The sequence below is a fragment of the Amblyraja radiata genome, chromosome 1 (genome assembly GCF_010909765.2).
Source record: "Amblyraja radiata isolate CabotCenter1 chromosome 1, sAmbRad1.1.pri, whole genome shotgun sequence".
Taxonomy (NCBI): domain Eukaryota; kingdom Metazoa; phylum Chordata; class Chondrichthyes; order Rajiformes; family Rajidae; genus Amblyraja; species Amblyraja radiata.
In genome coordinates, this window is record NC_045956.1 from 19,214,633 (window position 1) to 19,236,981 (window position 22,349).

At 41.6% G+C, this 22,349-nt stretch overlaps 1 protein-coding gene across 1 annotated transcript; it reads left to right on the forward strand.

Moving 5' to 3' along the window:
• Positions 1-2,904: 2,904 nt before the first annotated feature.
• Positions 2,905-20,407, forward strand: c1h4orf45 (chromosome 1 C4orf45 homolog). The gene is made up of 5 exons (XM_033014587.1): positions 2,905-3,096; positions 6,862-7,094; positions 9,359-9,417; positions 13,381-13,504; positions 20,006-20,407. Exons 1-5 carry the CDS (start codon positions 3,015-3,017, stop codon positions 20,087-20,089), a joined length of 582 nt encoding a protein of 193 aa, XP_032870478.1. The 5' UTR covers positions 2,905-3,014; the 3' UTR covers positions 20,090-20,407.
• Positions 20,408-22,349: the final 1,942 nt, after the last annotated feature.

The following is a 22,349-nucleotide window of genomic DNA, read 5'->3' on the forward strand; positions in this document are numbered from 1 at the left end:
TCCAGAAGCTTCTCTTTTAACTTTGTCAGCATCGACATATTGGTGTCTACAGATGAGAACAGGTCACAAAGCCATTGCTTTCCTTTCTATATATCACGCTTTGTAAATAAATGCGCAACAAATTTTTTGGAAAGGTTGTTTCAGAAAGGATGACATTATTTCGTTTCGGAGAGTGATATTGAGATTAATGTTTGTGCTTTCTTTGAAAGCCATTGAGATAAAAACAATTGTGCCCAACTATTTTTCTAGACTCTCGACTGCTTTATAAAAGCTGTGATCTGTCTGCCATTTTAAAGTGGCAGACAAATCATAACTTTGAAAGATAAGTCTGGATACACATTCCTGCACAAAGTGATTTAACTGATAGAAGTAGTCAGAAATATCTGACAGATAATGCAAGCTTGGCAAGCTTTGTAAATCCCAAAAGGATTCTATCTATCGGAGGAGATTTATTTTGAAACAGAAATACTTCAAGAAAGGCTTCAAGTTTGCATCACATTTCATGCACTCACTTTAGTTATTTACCACAGGGCAGCCACTGCAATTTAGCATGGAAAAGTAGGTGATGGTGGTCGGCACCCATTCCCTCTCACCCTTTGGCTGCTGCAACTTCTATCACTAGCCATTACACCTGCACATCTGCCTGTCATTGCATCTGTTCTGTCAGTACCATGCTCATGTGGAATTTGAAAATTCACAGCACCAAATGTGTTATGTGGCAGTTCTTCACAACAATATAAATCTTCATGAAAGGCCCCATCATAAGCATAGCTCCACAAAACTAGGAATCACATCATCTAAATGTACTGCAAACAATTCTGAAGTTTGCACTTTCTCAATCAATTGCCTTTCAATGTCTTCTCTATTATTAATAATTGAGACATGGAATAGTACAACCTGGCAATGCAGTGCCACTAATTTTTCCGGCAGCAGCATCATCCAAGACTGAACAAAAACACCGATAATTGAATGTTTTCACCAATTATAAATGATGATTTGCATTTAGCAATGTAATGGGCCAAGAAATATGATACTTTTAACATGCCTTCATTTGTCTGTTTTAAGGTTTTTGTGAGATACCACCTCATCTTTTTCCATTGGTAGAATTCCATTGACCTTTGTTTTAAGTTCATGTGTGTTTGATCTCAAGGTGCTGAATCATTTTAAAAGGCTTAATTGTATCATTGCTCAGAATCACATCACAATATAAGCACTCAGGTTAAGGGTATTCATTCTCACCTTGCAATAAACCTATAATTGATACGTAAAATATCAGAAGGGTCTTGACGTAAAAGAAGTGTCTCAACCCGAAACATCACTTCCTTCTATCCATAGATGCTGCCTGTCCCGCTGAGTTACTCCAGCATTTTGTGTCCATCATTTTTTTTCCATTGAACACTAAATACTTCCAGCCTTGTCCAGCATCTTTCATTACATTGCTCATCGCATGTCTCAATTTTGTTAAGTTTCTTAGACTTATACTAATTCCAAAAGAAAATATACAACCATGCCTACCTTGACATACTGCACAGGTAAATTAAAACTCTGTCTTAATTTGCTGGTTTGAACTTCTGTTAATTTTAGTTGCAAACTGTGCACAAACATAATTTTAAATATGTCCTGAAGGTTAACTGTGAATTGATTTGTAAAGTTACTATGAACTGTTTGAAATTTTGCGTGACCACTCTCTGTTTGAAAATCTAAGATGTCTGTATTATTTTTCCTTCTCTTAAAAGGGTTATTTTTTTATTCATTAACTAATCTCACATGGATGCATGAAGACACTGCTGCCTATAGGGACCAGTTGTTGAGAAATACGACTGCAGACTGTACTGCCTATTGCATTGCCAATCATATACTTTTTATTCAATACAATTACAATTAGGGCTTGATGTGTAGAGAAAGACGAGTAGAGTCCCTGCACTATTCCACTTATTGAGGTGGTGGAATGCATGATGGAAGTAAACGTGACAGAAACACTAGATTGACACAATTGGCAGAAAGGAGAGAAATGTGAAGAAATTCAAAATCCTTAAAGAGAGCAACATTAACTTTCATAAAACGAAGAACATGGTATTGCAAATATAATGAGCATGAAGATGATTAAATCTTAAATGTGAATATTTCCACCTTAGAGCAGAGGAAATGGTAGCAGAAACGATAACTGCATCTGTCACAAGCGTACAAAATGCTCTTGATTCAAGTTTTGGAAGATTTGCAATATCACCCAGAAGGAAAATTCAGGCAGTGTTACATCTGTGGATCTAACGTGTTGTGGTGACATTTCTGGAATTTATGGCGAGGGTCAGACTAAAAGTGCAATTTGATTGAATATGCATTGATTAGTATGAGCTAGCATGGATAAATGTCTTCCACTTAAGCTGTTTCAGTTTTTGAGGCATTATCAGATTATGTCTCTGACCCCAGCTCTTCCCTGACGGGTGCTTCTCTTCCTCTGCCTCTCCCCGCTTCTGCCTACAGTTGTGCATCTGGATCTAGACCCTCCCCGGCTCTTCTTGACTCTGAAACTGATGCTCCCCTCCCTTTGGTCTCGCTCCCAGCCTCTGCCGTCTCCCTGGCTCTGTGTTTCTGGACTCCTGTGCCTTTCTTGACTGCACTTTCCCTGCCTCTGTCCCTCTGCTTCTGCTGTCTATTTATGTCCGTGTTATCTCCAGCCAGCCCTGTCCTTTTCCCCCGTCTCTGCGTCCTCTGATCCTGCTCTCCCACTGCATGGGGATTCCTTGCTCTCTCTATCGTGATCTCTGTGCTGCCCAAAGATCATGGAATCCTTGGTGTTCTCTAGTCTTTGGTGTTGTCTGTCCTCACGCGACCTTCGTCACCACACTGTCTTTGCAACCCGATCTGTGTCCATAGCAACGCATCGTCATTATCATTTTATTTGATACATTCCCTCCCGGCTGGAGACTCAATTGACAATGAATTCATACAACTCGCTTCAAGCCTCTCGTGGGTAACATTTTACATTCTAGTTGCACAAAAATATCTGGAAACACATGTCTCTCCTTAAGGGCAGGGACAACCCTTTTGAGTCCAATAGATCCGCTAATCCAGGCAGAGCACCCGTTGTATTTACAGGTAATTAATAACTCTATGTAGCACTGTGTGGACTCGAACAATTACCGTCCACAGGGAGAGTGTTTTATTTCATTCCTTTATGGGCTTTTCAATTATTTTAAATTAATGGGGATAATTTGTGAAAAACAGAAATTCATGATGCATTTACAAACCATTTATTCCAAAGTAATATAAAAAGAGGGTGTTTTAATTTTGCAGATTAAATTGATACTCAGTTCTAACTAATCTAAATGTTGCACACCTTAAACAATTTATGAAATCGATAGCTCGCATTTCAATCGAGCCTTCAACGTGGTAAGATGCCAGAAGGTGCTTCATGACAGTGTTACAAGGCAGAATTTGATATATTGGATACTGAAGAACAGGTAAGAGATAGTTTTCAAGATGGGCCTGAAAGGAATGGAGAAGTAGAGAGATTGAGGAAGGGAGTTCCCAAATGTGGCTCCTGACAAAAGGGTGAATGATGATCTAATAAGCAGTCAGAATTACAAAAGTTTGTAGAGCAGGAGAATAAGATAAGACCTGCGAGTCCAGGTCCCAAGTTTGAAATGAAATAAAAACAAAATGCTGAAGATAGTAGTTAGGTGACTTCAGTGGAGAATGAAACAAGAGGTAATACTTCATTTCAATGATCTTTTCAATTTCATCAGAATTATGTTTGACAATGTAGAAATTAGTAAAACTAGAATGCAAAGAGAATGCCTGTGTAAGGGTGGAGACCCACAATTATCTAGGTGATACAAACGATGTTGGTGCCCTCCAAGGAAGGCTGTTGAATGATGGTTAATCATAGCTCAGAGAGTAGAGAGATACAGCATGGAAACAGGCCGTTCGATGCACCGAGTCAGCGCTGACCAACGATCACCTCTTCATTAGTTCTATCCTTCACACAGGGGACAATTTACAGAAGCAATTTAACCTACAAACCTGCACTCCTTTGAAATGTTGGGGGGAAACTGGAGCACCCGGAGAAAACCCACGAGGTCACAGGGCGAATGTACAAACTCCATTCAGACAGTACCTGTCATCAGGATCGAACCTGGGTCTATGCCGCTGTAAGGCAGCAGCTCTACCACTGCACCATCCTGCCGCCCCAATTCATAGCTGAATTGTCTGGTGAAGTGTACACAAAGAGAATTGAGTGGGGGTAGTAGAGAGGAATAAAAGGAAGGAAATGTGAGGTGCAGAACACAACTATTGCTTGAAATTTGAGATAAACGGTTAGTAAATGCAGATCAGATCATAATTTAAAAGACAGCCTTTGGGTTAGTACATGGAGAAGTGGGTGTGGGAGGGGGGTGCATATCAATGACAAAAATAGAAACCTGTACTTGGATGTGAAGGACTGTGTTAAATACTAAATGAGTACTTTGCACCTCTCTTCACCAGGGGAGAAGTTGCTTCCAAAGCAAAAGTGACAGAGATAGCTGAAGCATTAAATACATTAAAAAAAAAAAAATTTCATGAAGATATTAGAAGATTTGGCTGAAGTTAAAATATGTCACCAAGACAGGATAGAATGTAGCCAAGGATTTGGAAGCAAAGGGGAAATGGGGGAAATTGAAGAGGCATTGACTACAATGGTTCAATGCTCTTGGGATGCAGGAGTGGATCCAGAGGACTGTGGAGTGATTCCTTTTATTCTCTTGTTGATAAGCTCAGTCCAGTCATGTTAACATTGGAGGTAAGAAAACCTTTGAAATATTGATCCAAGACGATTAATAGTCACCTGGAAGAAAATAGATAAATTAAGGCAAAATTGAGGATAAATTATGTTTGACCAATCTGATAGAATTTGGTTCAATGATTCTTTATTATCACGTAAGCACGGCACACCGAAATTCTGTTTACATTTCTCGCACATGCACGAGTCGCCATATTTTGGTGCCATTTATAAAAAGTCTAAAGTCCAGTCCACATGCTCGATGTACTGGAGCGATGTACTGGGTGTACTTGTTGATGAAGTGAAGAACAGAGCTGATGAGGTTATTGTTGTTTTTTTCTGTAGATAAACCTCCAGAAGTTTTTTGATAAGGTGCAATATGGCGTACAGGGTTATTAGCAAAGCTGAAGCATATGGAATAAAAGGGACATTGACAGCATGGATACAAAGTTAGCCAAGTAACAGATAACAGAGGGTTGTAGTGAATAGTCCTTTCAGACTGAAGAAAGATGAATTGTGTTCCCCAGGGATCAGTATTCTCTCATTTATCATATCATACTATGTTGACATATTCTGTTGTGCTGCAGCAAGTAAGAATTTCATTGTTCTATCTTGGACATATGACAATAAAACACTCTTGATCTATAACCTGGATTTGTGGGTGCAGGACACATTTTCTAAATTTGCACGTGATAAAACCAGGCTGCATTGCAAGCCACAAACAGGATAGTCATAAAATATGGTAGTATATACAGGGTGCTGGAATGGACAGGGATAACGTTTAATTGCAGAACAATTTGGGGTGATTTGTTTTGGTCAGACAAATGAGGAGAGACAAGATGGAATTATACTGAATCAACTTAAACAACAAGTTCAACTTCAACTGGAGTATTGTGTTGAGTTCTAGTCATCTCATTGGAGGAAGGAGTGAGGTTTTTAGAGAAGGTCCTGTAAACATTTATGGAAGATAGTGGAAGGAGGGAATGTACAAGAAGGAACTGCAGATGCTGGAAAATCGAAGGTAGACAAAAATGCTGGAGAAACTCAGCGGGTGCGGCAGCATCTATGGAGCGAAGGAAATAGGCAACGTTTTGGGCCAAAACCCTTCTTCAGACTGATGCACGGTGGGGGGGGGGGGGGCGGGAAGAAGAAAGGAAAAGGAGGAGCCAGAGATGAGAAGGGGAGGAGACAGCAAGGGCTACCGGAAATTGGAGAAGTCAATGTTCAGGCCGCTGGGGTGCAGACTGCCCAAGCGGAATATGAGGTGCTGCTCCTCCAATTTCCGGTGGTGCTCACTCTGGCAATGGAGGAAGCCCAGGACAGAAAGGTCGGATTCGGAATGGGAGGGGGGAGTTGAAGTGCTGAGCCACAGGGAGATCAGGTTGGTTAATGTGGACCGAGCGGAGGTGTTCGGCGAAACGATCGCCAAGCCTACGCTTGGTCTCTCCGATATAGATCAGCTGACATCTAGAGCAGCGGATGCAATAGATGAGGTTGGAGGAGGTGCAGGTGAACTTCTGTCGTACATGGAACGACTGCTAGGGTCCTTGAATGGAGTCGAGGGGGGAAGGTAAAGCGACACGTGTAGCATCTCTTGCGGTTGCAAGGGTAAGTGCCCGGCGAGGGGCTGGTGCGGGTGGGAAGAATTGACCAGGGAGTTACGGAGGGAACGGTCTTTGCGGCAAGCAGACCGGGGGGGGAGGGGGAGATGGGAAGATGTGGCGAGTGGTGAGGTCACGTTGGAGGTGGCGAAACTGACGGAGGACTATTTGTTGGGAAAAAGGAGGGAATGTAATCTACACGAGTAGATTAGAATGACTGACTGTTTTCTTTAGGAAGGATGAGGGTGAGGAGAGATATAAATGCATTTAAAATTATGACAGAAAACAATGAATGAGATGAATATAATTTCTCAGGACAAGAATAAAAAAAGGATATCCAGCAGGTGGCTGGAATTCTCAGCTTTTAAATCACTTAGTGATGGAACAGGTTCAAGAACTGAATGGGTTATTTCTGTTCTGATAATACTTTGAGAATTGATGAGTAAATCAAAGTATTGAAATATGGATTGAACTGTTACATTTCAAGTTTTCTTTTTCCAGGACCAAATGCATCAAGCAATTATAGAACAAAACACGCAGATTACCCATACTATATCGGTGAGAGTAGGTATATCTCCCCTGAAAGTACCGGCGACCTAAACTACTTGTATCGTCCTGCACCTTGTGCTTCATTTCAAAAACGCAGGGACAGCGATGTAGGAGAGATTGGCTGGGGCCAGTGTTTAGGCCATTATCTAAATAGAACAAATCTCTTCAGTGGCATGCAAATCAAGGTACTAAATTTACAACTATAAATATTAATTGTTAATGTTCATTTATTTAGTTATTTGGTCAAAGTTTGTTAGACCAAATGATGCATTAGATTAGATCACAAGGATTTGAGTGTTTCCATCTTCAGTATCAGGCTATCCAGTGCCTGAGAAGGGGCGTGAAACAGAGTAAAAGTTTGTGTGTGCTACTCTATAATCTAAATCTCAGAATTGTATTCCCAAATATCAATGTCCAGTGATTCCGTTCGCTTCCTGCATTGGCCATTTCTTTTGTTCAGAATTATTCACCTTGTCTTGAATAACGATGAATGGCGGGTTTTGTAGATAGATATGTTTTAGGAATTTAGTAGAAATTTCTTTAATCCATGCATTGCAGCTGCAGCTGATAAAACAAAAGAAAACCCAGTGAATCATCAGTGGAAATACAGCAGATTAAACATAAATGCAATAAGATTTGAGCAAACATACAAACTCCATACATACAGCAACAGTATTCGGGATGGAACCCGGTTCTCTGTCGCTGCATGAGCTGCAAGGCAGCAACTCTACCGCTGGGTTACTGTTGCAAATTCTGATCTTTTAATTTCAAATTTAAATTAAGATCGACAATCCTATTTATTTTTTAATTAATTTTGGTTAATGTGCTTTCAAATTATCCCATGATAGAAACATAGAAATTAGGTGCAGGAGTAGGCCATTCGGACCTTCGAGCCTGCACCGCCATTCAATATGATCATGGCTGATCATCCAACTCAGTATCCCGTACCTGCCTTCTCTGCATACCCTCTGATCCCCTTAGCCACAAGGGCCACATCTAACCCTCTTAAATATAGCCAATGAACTGGCCTCAACTACCCTCTGTGGCAGAAAGTTCCAGAGATTCACCACTCTCTGTGTGAAAAAAGTTTTTCTCATCTCGGTTTTAAAGGATTTCCCCCTTATCCTTAAGCTGTAACCCCTTGTCCTGGACTTCCCCAACATCGGGAACAACCTTCCTGCATCTAGCCTGTCCAACCCCTTAAGAATTTTGTAAGTTTCTATAAGATCCCCTCTCAATCTCCTAAATTATAGAGAGTATAAACCACGTCTATCCAGTCTTTCTTCATAAGACAGTCCTGACATCCCAGGAATCAGTCTGGTGAACCTTCTCTGCACTCCCTCTATGGCAATAATGTCCTTCCTCAGATTTGGAGACCAAAACTGTACGCAATACTCCAGGTGTGGTCTCACCAAGACCCTGTACAACTGCAGTAGAACCTCCCTGCTCCTATACTCAAATCCTTTTGCTATGAAAGCTAACATACCATTCGCTTTCTTCACTGCCTGCTGCACCTGCATGCCTGCTTTCAATGACTGGTGTACCATGACACCCAGGTATCGCTGCATCTCCCCTTTTCCTAGTCGGCCACCATTTAGATAATAGTCTGCTTTCCTGTTTTTGCCACCAAAATGGATAACCTCACATTTATCCACATTATACTGCATCTGCCAAACATTTGCCCACTCACCCAGCCTATCCAAGTCACCTTGCAGTCTCCTAGCATCCTCCTCACAGCTAACACTGCCCCCCAGCTTAGTGTCATCCGCAAACTTGGAGATATTGCCTTCAATTCCCTCATCCAGATCATTAATATATATTGTAAATAGCTGGGGTCCCATCACTGAGCCTTGCGGTACCCCACTAGTCACTGCCCGCCATTGTGAAAAGGACCCGTTTACTCCTACTCTTTGCTTCCTGTTTGTCAGCCAGTTCTCTATCCACATCAATACTGAACCCCCAATGCCGTGTGCTTTAAGTTTGTACTTAATTATGGTTTTGTCCACAAGACAGAAGTAATATGAACATTATATCCTTAATTCTGTCATTTGTTAAATGATTTATTGATTATTTCATAACTCATTCAAGAAAGAAACAATGTTACAAATCTGCATTTGACGTGTTAAAGTACACAACTCAGGAGCCAAGTTTGAGAACATGTGGATCTTTGGTCATATCTTTGTTCACATTATCAATCATTAAGTGGGCTATGTGGGTAATGTGCATTTAATTAAATGGTGTTTATCTAATATGGGCAATGTTTTCTATAAATATACTTCAAATATAATTCAATTAAAATTCAAGGTGAATTTCAAGTCTTTTTTGCTTCTGGTTTTATGAGATTATTTTAATGGTCAGCAAAATTGCCTTTGAGAGGGAACTATTAACTTTTATATAGAGAAAATCCCATCTTATTGTTCACCATTCTCTTTATACATCTTATTTTTAGCGAGGGGAATTCCGAGACCGTGCTGAAGATAAAGTGACTCATCGTTATCAAAATCCTTGGTATGTTCCTCTGGATATATCAGAAAGTTGAATGTGGACTTGAACACAGCACCCTTGAAACCACATCCATACATTTAACCAAAATGATTTGAATTCAAGTTTTCTTATGGTGTTTAAGTACCCTTCACCAGCACATAATTGTCCTTCATGGTGAATATGGAATTATTATTGTTTGTGGATCTCAGGTATTTTACATTGAAATACAGTAAACCCTCATTATTATGGATCTCTTTATAATGGACTTTGGTTAAAGAGGACAGACCAACCAACCTTCACCGCTAGGCCGGACCTCTGCCCTGCACTGCCTCCCTGGCTGCTTTCAGGCCGGTCCCACTGCCGCCACAGACAGCCCACACAGCTTCCTCAGCAGCTTCCAGGCTGTCCCTGCCACTGCTGCTGCCGCCATCATTACCATCCCTTACCTGCCCCCCGGCCACATGTGGGCCGCGAACATTGATTCCACCAATCCTCGGCTCTCCTCTTGCCGCCAACTCACCTGGATTCTGAAGATGGATCTCAACCCGTAAAGGTCATCTCTCCATTTTTTTCCAGAGATGCTGCCTGATCTGCTGAGTTACACCAGCACTGTGTCCATGTGTGATTTAACCAGCACCTGCAGTTCTTTGTTTCTACTACTTATACAATGATAATCCATTACTCAGATACATCAGACAATCGTCATTAACGGACACCATCCTCTCCCCCCCCCTCCCCCTTTAGTCCATTATAATGAGGGTTTACTGCTTAATTTTGGAAGGTATCAATTGTGTAGACAGGGTTGCACTACTAACGATCCACTCACTCGCTGGATATTTTTTATTCTGAGTATTCCCTGACTCTGGCCATTCATCATGTATTAATGGGCAAGTTTCTCCAGTTGTATCAGCAACACATTGAGCTCAAAATGTGACTTCGATGCAAAAATGATGCGGGGGTGACAAAGGTAACCCTGAATTAGAAAGCTAGGTATTGATTCCAATGTTACATTATTCAAAAGTGTACACGCTAATATTCTGTAATAATGCTGAATCCAATTGTCCTATTTCATATCAGTGAGAAACAACACTTGAACTGCCAGCTAGCAATGAGGCTATCACTGAAATATGCCGAGTAGCACAGGCCCAACTACAACCACAAAAGCTGTGTGAGCACCCAGTGAACAGCCAGTTATAAACACCAAGCATTTAATTATGCAGGCCCTTCAGTTTTCACCTGCAGATTGCTCTATCAACACTTTCAGTTACATCCTGCACAACGGACTCCTCATGCAACTTCATGCTCTAGTTTAGTTTAGTTTAGAGATACAGTACGGATACAGGTCCTTCAGCCCACTGAGTCCGCACCGACCAGCAATCCCCGCACATTAACACTATTCTATATACTAGGGACAATTTACACTTATACCCAGGGCCGGCCTTAGGAGGTGCGGGAGCCCAACTGGGAATGATTTTGGTCAACCCCAGATTCCCAGCCAAGGTCTGTAGAATCATAGAAATATAAATAAAGTCTACGATAGACTTTATAAATCAAAATGTGCACTTAAAAAGTGCATGTGAGTTAATGGACCAAAAAGATCTAAGCTACATTTTAATACAAAATTGCATGCATGTAAGTCTACAAGTAACAAACAAAATTGTAGATCACCTCTGAAAAGTACATACATACAATATCGCATGTTTTAGTGACTGTGAAATGAAAAAAAAAGTAATTTAATTAACTAGATCCTAGAAAACCAATAACCATCGGTGAAAAACAAGTCCAGGCATTAGATTTTGGGCTTCAGCCCCATCCGTCCCTATGGGCCTCTACCCCATCCCAACTTGTGTGTGTGTTAGTTGTGTGTGTGTTAGTTGTCTGTGCGTGATGTGTGTGGGAGGGAGGGAGGGAAGGGAGGGAGGGAGGGAGAGAAGGAGAGAAGGGAGGAAGGAGAGAAGGGAGTGAGGGAAGTATAGAAAGAAGGGAGGGAGGGAAAGAGAGAAGGGAAAAGCGAGAGAGGAAGGAGAGAAGGGAGGGAGGGAAGAAGGGAAGGGAGGGAGGGAGGGCAGGGAAGGAGAGGAGGGAGAGAGGGGGCCGGCTGCGGGAGTGGATGCTGGGGGTGTGAGCTGAAGCCGAGGTTTGTAAACGTTGCTCCCCGGCCCGGCCCTCCCTCTATTGTTCACCGCGTCTCCCCGGTGAGAGAGAGGGTGAAGCCGGGGTTGTGTGCGTGAAGCACGGCGACAGGAGGGAACGACCCACCTCCCCCTCTCCCCCTTCTTCATTCACCCCTCACACCCCCATCTCCGTCTACCCCTTTCTTCCCCCTCCACCCTTCTACTCTCTCTCCACCCCTCTCCCCCCCCCTCCACCCGAGCTGAGAGTAGATTACTTTAGCGGGGCCCTCTTAGGCGCGGGGCCCAATTGGGAGCAATTGGACCAATTGGCTTAAGGCCAACCCTGCTTATACCAATTCGATTTACCTACAAAACCTGTACGTCTTTGGAGTGTGGGAGGTAGCCGAAGTATTCAGAGAAAACCAATGCGGTAATGTGGAGAACATACAAACTTGGTACAGCCAGCAATCGGGATCGAATCCGGGTCTCCGGCGCGGCAAGCGCTGTAAGGCAGCAACTCTACTGCTGCGCCACCGTGCCCCCCATTGGGCAGATGAAACCTGCACCACAAACTGTGCATCCACCTCTGTTCCAACTGCAGGCCATTTGTGTGTGATAACCCCACATTAAACTTCAGCATCAAAGCTGGTGGGTCGAAGTTTCAGTTTTATTTTCATCCAGTCTGCTCTTCCACCATTGTCTGACAGTTTTGGCATCTGAGAGGATTACGTTTGAGATTGTTGTGTGGGCTTGTGGAAAACAAGCGGTGCACTCTTACACTATCAATAATGTGTAAATCCAGAGGTTGTGAGCCAAAGAGGAAATGGGATGCGAGGAGAAGGATTTGAAATAAGGTTATCACATCACTGACACGGTCAATGTTGCATCTCTACTATGGGCTCCACCATACCACTTCAAATATAGCATGTACACTTGCAGCCACTCTCATCTCCACTAGTTTGCTGCGGCCGACACCCATTATGTACCATATCCTGCAAGGGGAGGGGAATGTGTTATGTAGTATCAGGCTATGTATTTGGGTGATATCCGTCATCGTTAAACAGAGAACATGAAGCTGTGAGATGTTGATGCGAGATCTCAGGGTAGTGGCAATTGTGGGGTTTGTGGATGTTACTTCCAAGTCGTCACTAATAGATTTTTGATATTAACCATACCCTTTCGGCACATTAGTTTTAGTCAAAACCTTCATGTTAAAGCAATTAGTTCAAAAAGTTAGCAATTAAATTTAAACTAATATCTACTGCGCATGACATTTGGACAGGTACATGAATAAGAAAGGTCTATGATGTGGGCCAAACATGGGCAGATGAGACCAGAGTAGGCATCTTGGTTGGCATTGGCAAGTTAGGCTGAAGGACCCAATTCAGTTGTTTAGTTTAGTTGAGTGATGTAGCATGGAGTCCACACCAACCAACCAACGATCACCCATACCCTAACAGTATCATACACACTAGGGACAATTTGCCATTTTTACCGAAGCCAATTAACCTCTTTGGGGGGAAATCGGAGAACCTGGAGAAAACCCACGAGGTCACAGGGAGAAGTTACAAACTTCTTACAGACAGCACCCGTAGACAGGATCGAACCCAGGTCGCTGGCACTGTAAGGCCGCAACTGTGTCGCCCCAGTGCAGTTTGCCTCTATGAAGGAGTTTTGTCACAATCAGTGGTTCTGTAGGAATCTGTCACCTTCTGAAATTCATTACATCAGCATGTGCATCTCTGCGATGGATCACTAAGCTTGAGATCTTTGTTTAATTTTCTTTATTTCTATATCTATATCCAAGTACAACTGATTTACAGATTTTTTCTATAAACTGTCATAAAAATAGTGATATTCATTATTTTGCCAGGCAACCTCCTCCTCCTGTACTTGATCGCCAACCACTTAGCAGAGCCTTCCTGGCATGGCCCTTTAAAAAAAGAAGATTGGGGCCCATTCACACTTCGGAGTCATCCTTATTTGATCCAGCAGTGGTAGGTATTTTTTGATATTCACTAGTAGAAAATAATTAAATCGCACATGACACAGTGTCACGGCTCACAGCTCCAGCATCCGAGATTTGATCCAAACCTCTGGTGCTGTCTACGTGGGGTTTGCATGATTTCTGGGACCGCATGGCTTTCCTGGAGGTGCTCCAGTGTCCTGTGACACACCATAATGTGTAGATGGATAGGTTAAAGCACAGCTGCAAATTGCCTCTTTGTGTGTCGGTGAACAGTGGAATCTGATGGTAGGTGCCAGGAATGTGGGGAGAATTAAATTATTGGGGTAGATAGACACAAAAAGCTGAAGTAACTCAGTGGGACAGGCAGCATCTCTGGAGAGAAGGAATGGGTGATGTTTCGAGGCCCTTATTCAGACTGATGGATGTTTCGGGTCGAGACCCTTCTTCAGACTGAAGACTAATGAACAGAACGGGAGACCTTAGTCTGTTTTTTGTATCCAGCATTTACATTGCAATGCAATACATACAGAGCTGGCAACACATTATTCATGTGATGCCTTTCAATGCTGCATAATTTGTGAATGGAGAATCAGAGGAATTGTGTGCCTGAATTCCCAATGTGCTCTCCTAACCAAAGGGGCCTTCTGAGAAGAACATTACTTTGCAAGCATTACTCTATTTTCACATGCATGTGGGTCATATTCTGAAGTCAGAAACACTGCATAACTAACCACATTCGCACCATGTATTCCATCAAAACTGTACTCAAATATTATAATGGAACCTTGCCTGCAAGCATCTTGCAGTCACACAAGTTAATTTAGATTAATTACATTTATATTCCTGATTCAGTTACTATTACACAGGAGGCTATTCCATTGGGCCCTCATCAGTTCCCAAAGGTGCAATCCCATGAGTCCTATACCTTTTTAATTAAAAATCCTGAACCCTTTATTCTCTCTCACATGTCTATCAACCATGGAGAATTTTGTTTTTCCACTTACCTACACAATGGGATCATTTGCAGTAGCCAATAAGCTACCAGCACATCTTTGGGATGTGGGAGGAAGCGAGAATCCCACAGATACACAGGCAGGGGGATGGAGTAAACACCACACAGAGAATCATACCCAGCTCGCTGCTGTTGTGAGGCAGTACCATTGTGCTACAAAGCTTCCAGTAATAACAGGAATGTTGAGGACTATCCTGGTCCTCAACTAGTTCTAAAATGACCATTGCATTTTTGGGGAAGCGAAAAATGTGAAACTTATTTAGCAATACAGTATACAATATTTGTTATCTTTCCTTTATTGTGGTTGAATCAAGAACAAGGCGAGTTGAGAAACCAGATTGCAAATTATTTTTATTAATTAATTATTTCAGCGAAGGTACTCACCAGTTTAAACAGAGGGAGGGAAGTGGAATTCACTGGATGCTGAGCCCAGAATGATACTTTAATACTCGGTCTTCTTTGCCATTGCTGTGAAACGGCACATTTAATGACAGGATTTGATTGGAAACACAGCTTGCTTCTTGAATTGGTGGCGTTGCGAGTCAGGACCCTTTTTCCGACTAGTGTCCCAGGGTGAAAGACTGGAGCCTGAGAAGGGTCCCGACCCAGAACGTCACCTATCCATGTTCTCCAGAGATGCTGCCTGACCCGTTGAGTTACTCCAACACTTTGTGTCCTTTTGTGTAAACCAGTATCTGCAGTTCTTTGTTTCTACTCTATGTTTCTTGAATTAACTTTTATCAATATTTTTTCACCCAGAAAGTCCAGGAAAATATGCAACACTAGTGACATAAGTAGGAGTACTATAGGTTGCACATAAAGATAATGTAAACAACCAGGTTCAGGAATAGCTACTTCCCCTCAGCCATCAGGCTATTAAACCTGGCTCGGACAAAACTCTGATTATTAGCAACCACTTTCTGTTATTTGCACTACCAGTTTATTTATTCATGTGTGTATATATTTATATCATGGTATATGGACACATTTATCTGTTTTGTAGTAAATGCCTACTATTTTCTGTGTGCTTAAGCAAAGCAAGAATTTCATTGTCCTATACAGGGACACATGACAATAAACTCACTTGAACTTGAACTTGAACTAAATAGAACTTAAAATTAGATAGCTGCAAGAATAATCAGGTTGTAACAGTGAGGGATTTTAACCTTCCAACTGGGGCCAGTCACAGTACCGAGGACTTGGATGGAGTGGAATTTGTTAAATGCATTTGGGAAAAATGTCTCAGTTAATATGATGATGCAAGGAACTGCGGGTTCTGGTTTGCCATAAAAGATACAAAGTGCTGTAGTAACTCAGCAGGTCAGACAGCATCTCTGAAGAACATGGATAGATTACATTTTGTCATGGAAAAGGGTCCTGACCCAAAACATTGCATAACCATGTTCTCTAGAGATGCTGTCTGACCCATTGAATTATTCCAGCACTTTATGTAGATAGCTCTATTAGAAAAGGGCAGCTGAATGAAGACTTTGTGGGGGAAAACTGAGAACAGTGATTATAATTCTACTAGTATTAAAATGTATGGAAAAGAGTAGAACTGATCCAAAAGTTCAAATCCTAAATGTTGATGCTGGTATTAAACAGAAACTTTTAAACAGAAGTTAGAAGCATTGAACATAGAAAATAGGTGCAGGAGTAGGCCGTTCGGCCATTCGAGCCAGCACCGCCATTCAATATGATCATGGCTGATCATCCCCAATCAGTATCCCGTTCCTGCCTTCTTCCCATATCCCTTGATTCCACTAACCCTAAGAGCTCTAACTCACTCTCTTTTGAATGCATCCAGTGAATTGGCCTCCACTGCCTTCTGAGGCAGAGAATTCCACAAATTCACAATTCTAGGTGAATTGTTTTTTTTCTCAACTCGGTTCTAAATGGCCTACTCCTTATTCTTAAACTGTGGCCCCTGGTTCTGGACTCCCCCAACATCAGGAACATTTCCTGCATCGAGCATGTCCAATCCCTTAATAATTTGATATGTATCTATGATTCCCTCTCAGCCTTCCAAATTCCAGTGAGTACAAGCCCAGTCGTTCCTTTCATTCATCATATGACATTCCCGCCATCGCGGGAATTAACCTCGTGAACCTACGCTGCACTCCCTCAATAGCAAGAATGTCCTTCCTCAAATTAGGAGACCAAAACTGCACACAATACTCCAGGTGAGGTCTCACCATGGCCCTGTACAACTGCAGAACAGCCTATTTGCTCCTCTACTCAACTCCTCTCGTAATGAAGCCATTAGCTTTCTTCGCTGCCTGCTGTACCTGCATGCTTACTTTCAGTGACTGATGTACAAGGACACCCAGGTCTCATAGCACTTCCTCTTCTCCTAATCTGATACCATTCAGATATCAGTCTGAAGAAGGGTCTCGACCAGAAAAACGTCACCCATTTGTTCTCTCCAGAAATCCTGCTTGTCCCGCTGAGGGACAAAGTGGATAACATCACATTTATCCACATTAAACTGCATCTGCCATGAATCTGCCCACTCACCCAGCCTATCCAAGTCACTCTGCATCCTCACAGCATCCTCCTCACAGTTCAAACTGCCACCCAGCTTTGTGTCATCTGAAAATTTGCTAATGTTACTTTTAATTGCTTCATCTAAATCATTAATGTATATTGTAAATAGCTGTGGTTGATATGGAGTAGCTCTTTGCAGGTAAAGGGATGCCTGCCTGGTAAGTGGGAGGCTTGCAAATGTAAGGTAGGGAGAGTTCAGGGCCAGTATGTTCCTGTTAGATTGAAGGGCAAGGCTGGCAGAGATAATAAACCCTGGATGATCAGAAATAATGAGAATATGGTCAAGAAAAAGGTATATATCAGATAGCGACAGCTGGGATCAGGTTAATCTCTGCCTAAAGAGTACAATAAAGATTGATGAGAATGTTACCAGGTCTGGAAGGATTCAGTTATAAAGAGAGACTGGATTATTATTTTAGTTGAGTGAAGGAGGCTATGGAGGTTTACAAGATCATGAGCGAAATAGACAAGGTGAATAGCTACCATCTATTCTCCAAGTTCAGGGAATCTTATAGAAAGTTTAAAGATGAGAGGGGAAAGGTATAAAATGGAATTGAGCAGGCAATGTGTTCACATGGAATAAGCTGCCAGAGGAAGTAGATATTTACGACATTTAAAAGACATTTGGACATGCACATGGGTAGGAAAGGTTTGGAGGGATATTGGCCAGATGGGCCTATTCCCATGCTGCATTGTCTATGACTCGTTCAGAGAAAGTAAAATTACTTCCATGAGATATCTGAACAGAATGAGGCCATTTGGTCCATCGAGTCTACTCCACCATTCAGTCATGGCTGATCTATTTTCCTTCTCAGCTCCATTCTCCTGCTTTCTCCCCCCAACCTTTGACACCCTTACTAATCAAGAACCTAGCCATCTCTGCTTTAATAATACCGAATGCCTTGGCCTCCACAGCTGTCTGTGGCAATGAATTCCATAGATTCACCACCCTCTGGCTAAAGAACTTCCTCCTCATCTCCTTTCTAAAGGTACATCCTGTTATTCTGATTGTTCCTCACAATATCAAACAAGGTGAAATTAAATGTATCAAACACTGCTGATTGCTTTTGCCAGTGAAAATTAACATGCATTGAGCATGTGACATGGCTAAGTAGACAGAACGTTTTCAATATGACAATGGTTCAGAAAATTCTAACTCTTAAACTTTTTGCAGACCAAATGGTGGTACTCATTGCCTGACTATCTGATCCCAGGAAAAAATACAATTTATTACCGTCAAAGATAGACATCCTCTTGTTCTTCATTGTTACAAAGTAATGTACATAGTTACTGGATGACATTTGGATTAGACTTGGATGACCCCACAGTTAATTATCCTGCAGACAGTTACTCCAGACTCTAAGAATGTTGAGTTAGGCTCTCTAGAAGGTTACTGTGACCTATATTCAAATAAATCACAGAGAAAATTAGTATCTGAAATGTGCATGGGGCTATGCTGTAAGCAACTTTCAACAGCGCAAATGAGAGAAAACAAGCTGATATCAAGAATGTGCAAATAATTTTTCTGTTGAGGCTAAAAAGTGAAAATGGTGTCCCACAGCAATTGATTTCCAATGTTGCTGGAAATACTCTTTAATTGCTCATTGAATGTCATTCATTTATTTCATGACATTATTGCATGACAATAGTTAGTTAAAATGCCTGGTTATACTGTATACAAAAGAAAAATCTAAGATTAGCAGAAACCAGGGATTTTCCTTTGTTGCGCACTTACAGCATGTCCATGCTAACCATTTTGCTCATTTACACTAATCCCATTAGGTCGGTATCCTTCTAATGCCTTGCCAAGCAAGGTTCTCTCTTAATGCCTCTTAAACACAGCAATACTATCTGATTCCATCACCTTCTCTGGTGGCAAGTTCCTGATATTAAGCACCCTATTAAGAAATGTTTATCCCTCACATCTACTTTATAACTCCTGCCTCTCACCTTAAATCTATTCTTACTTAGAAACATAGAAACATAGAAAATAGGTGCAGGAGTAGGCCATTCGGCCCTTCGAGCCTGCACCGCCATTCAATATGATCATGGCTGATCATCCAACTCAGTATCCTGTACCTGCCTTCTCGCCATACCCCCTGATCCCTTTAGCCACAAGGGCCACATCTAACTCCCTCTTAAATATAGCCAATGAACTGGCCTCAACTACCTTCTGTGGCAGAGAATTCCAGAGATTCACCACTCTGTGTGAAAAATGTTTTCCTCATCACAGTCCTAAAAGATTTCCCCCTTATCCTTAAACTGTAACCCCTTGTTCTGGACTTCCCCAACATCGGGAACAATCTTCCTGCATCTAGCCTGTCCAACCCCTTAAGAATTTTGTAAGTTTCTATCAGATCCCCTCTCAATCTTCTAAATTCTAGCGATCTATTTTGTTTTTGCTATCTCTACCAAGGGGGAACAAAAGGTTCTGGGTATCTCCCTTATCTATGCCTCTGTAATTAAATTGAGACACATACTACAGTATACACCTGGATTGCATTGCTTTGATCTTTCTAGAGATCCAAGTGATTCTACTTAATTTATATGTTCTAGATGTTGTTATTCAATATATAAGGGGCGGCACATTGGCACAGCAGTAGAGTTGCTGCTTTATAGCACCAGAGACTCGGGTTCAATCCCGACTACGGATGCTGTCTGTACAGAGTTTGTACGTTCTCCCCGTGACTGTGTGGGTTTTCTCTGGTGATCTTCGGTTTCCACCCACACTCCGAAGGCATATAGGTTTGTTGGTTAATTGGATTGGTATAAATGTAAATTGACCCTAGGATAGTGTTAATGTGCGGGGATTGCTAGTCGGTGTGGACTCAGGCCGAAGTGCCTGTTTCTGCACTGTATCTCTGAACTAAACTAAATATACCATTCGTTTAAACAGATGTGATCAAAAATATTCTGCGACTTTGTTACTTACGTTGCCTTTTAATTTTGTGATCATTTCTTTACCTCCAGGATTGTGAGCCATTACCACCCTGTGAAGAACCTGTTGCTGTTCCAGTCGGCTATGATGAACAACTTGTCGTCAATAGCTCTTAGTTCAGACAGTTATAGTTTCTCATTATTTTCTCATCTTTCTTTTTTCCAAATTGATGACTGAAATCCAATGAAAATGTTCAGCAAGCTTAATATATCAATTAGGTTTTAGTTTTCAAATAGTATGTGATTAATTGAATCACTGTATTACATTCTATTTTAAAATGATCAGAAAATATCTATTAACTATATTCATAATTTCCAAGCATAGTTCCAGCACTGCAGACAAAGAACGATGTCACATTAGAAACGTTCTCACTCTGCTTACTTTAATAAATTCAATTATTCAGAAGCTCATTCAATAAAAAAATATTCAAGTTATTTTGTATTCACAGATTGCTTAATCAATGTAGACCATTTAGGATATTTATAGATTGCATTCTTTATTTTTAAATATCTCAAGTTGCAGAAACCATCAAATCTTTGCCTATCATTGATCTTTCAATCAATGAGCAATCTCACACAAAGTCCCTGGACCACAAAATTCAAACAATACAAATTAAATTTAGATTGATCTCGTTCACTGTAAAATGTACTGCACACTATGCAATTATAACAAGTTTGGTTCAGTCCTCACCTCTCCCATGAAGACATATTTGAAGTTCTTCAAGTGGGGTCAAAAGTGATATTAGCTCATGAGTAAATTGCAGGAGTATAAAGTGAAACATTTAGTATGGAACAGGTCTTAAGTGGCAGGAGCTGGAACCGTTCCTTCGATAGGGCACACACAGGTTCCAAACAATTTAATTTACACAATTGTCCTAACTTCAGGTTAGAATGCAAACTAGCCCACATAATTTTCCTACTTCCTTACCAAAGGTCATTTGTTTAAGGGAAGAGAAAAAAATAGATTATGCTGCACTTTTATTGACCTCTGCATGTTCCATGGTGTTTATTCCTTAAGAAGTGCTTTTTAAGTTTAATCACAGTCGTAATGTGGGAAATGGAACAACTGATTTGTGCACAACTAGCTCCCAGCATGATATGGACTAGATTATATTTAGTGATTCTGGGTGAGCGATAACTATTGGCCAACATCGTTACGATAATGCCATGGAATTGAGAAAGTAGACAGAACCTCAGTCTAAATCCCACCTGAAAGATGCAGCTTCCAACAGCGCAACACTCCCTCCAGACCAGGCAGGTGTATCCACCTGGATGATGTTCCCCAGTATCAGAGACAGGTCAACCAACCCATGGTAGTAATCATATCTCAGGAGTGCCACCTTGTGGCCAAACCTTTGTTAGCCAATGTAATTTCCATGCAAATGAAAAATTTAAAAAGAAACCGCAGATCCTGCAAATCTGGAGTCTAAACTAAGAAGCCAGTATCAAGCAAAATCCATGAATAGAGAAACAGTCAACATTTCATTTTGGTCACTCTTCGTTACAATTAAATACGAGACTATTGGCAAGCCCCCTACACCTCTAAAGCAGCAGCTGCTAAACGAGTCTTTGACAGTCAGCTGACTCAGGGGCAGTTTTGTCAGATTGCCAAAGCGATTTAACATGGGACTTGTTGTTGGTGATGCTATTGTTTCATGGGAAAAGATTCAACCCAGAGAAACCTCTAGTGGGAGCAACAATACTGTGGCCATTGAAGCCCACCTGGCAGGATTCAACCCGAGTAGGCCGCTGCGCAGGTCAGGACTATCATACAAAATAAGGTATCCTGCACGCAACAGTCCATTGTCTATTTACATGTTGGTCTACAGGCACCCATATTTACTCAGATTAGCTGGAGCACAAGAGTTAGACTGAGAGGTAATCCATTTAAATTGTACAAGATTCTTAAATTGATTTTCGGTTTTTAATCCAGTTGAACAGTCGAGAGCAAGCTTTTTGGGGGAGCTTTTTTAGACTTTAGAGATACAGCATGGAAACAGGCCCCTCTGCCCACCGGTAAGGACCAGCTCCTTACTCTTAATAACTTCTTGTTTGACTCCTCCCATTTCCTCCAAATACAAGGCATAGCTATGGACACGCGCATGGGCCCTCTCTATGCCTGCCTCTTTGTAGGGTACGTCGAACAATCTTTGTTCGAGACATACTAGGGTATATCCCAGAACTCTACCTCCGCTACATGGACAACTGCATTCGCGCTGCCTCCTGCACCCACACACAACTCACTGACTTCATCCATTTCACTAACTTCCATCCGGCACTCAAATACACCTGGACCATTTGCGGCATTTTCCGACCATTTCTGGACCTCACTATCTCCATCGCAGGTGATATGATTTCTGACTGACATCCACTATAA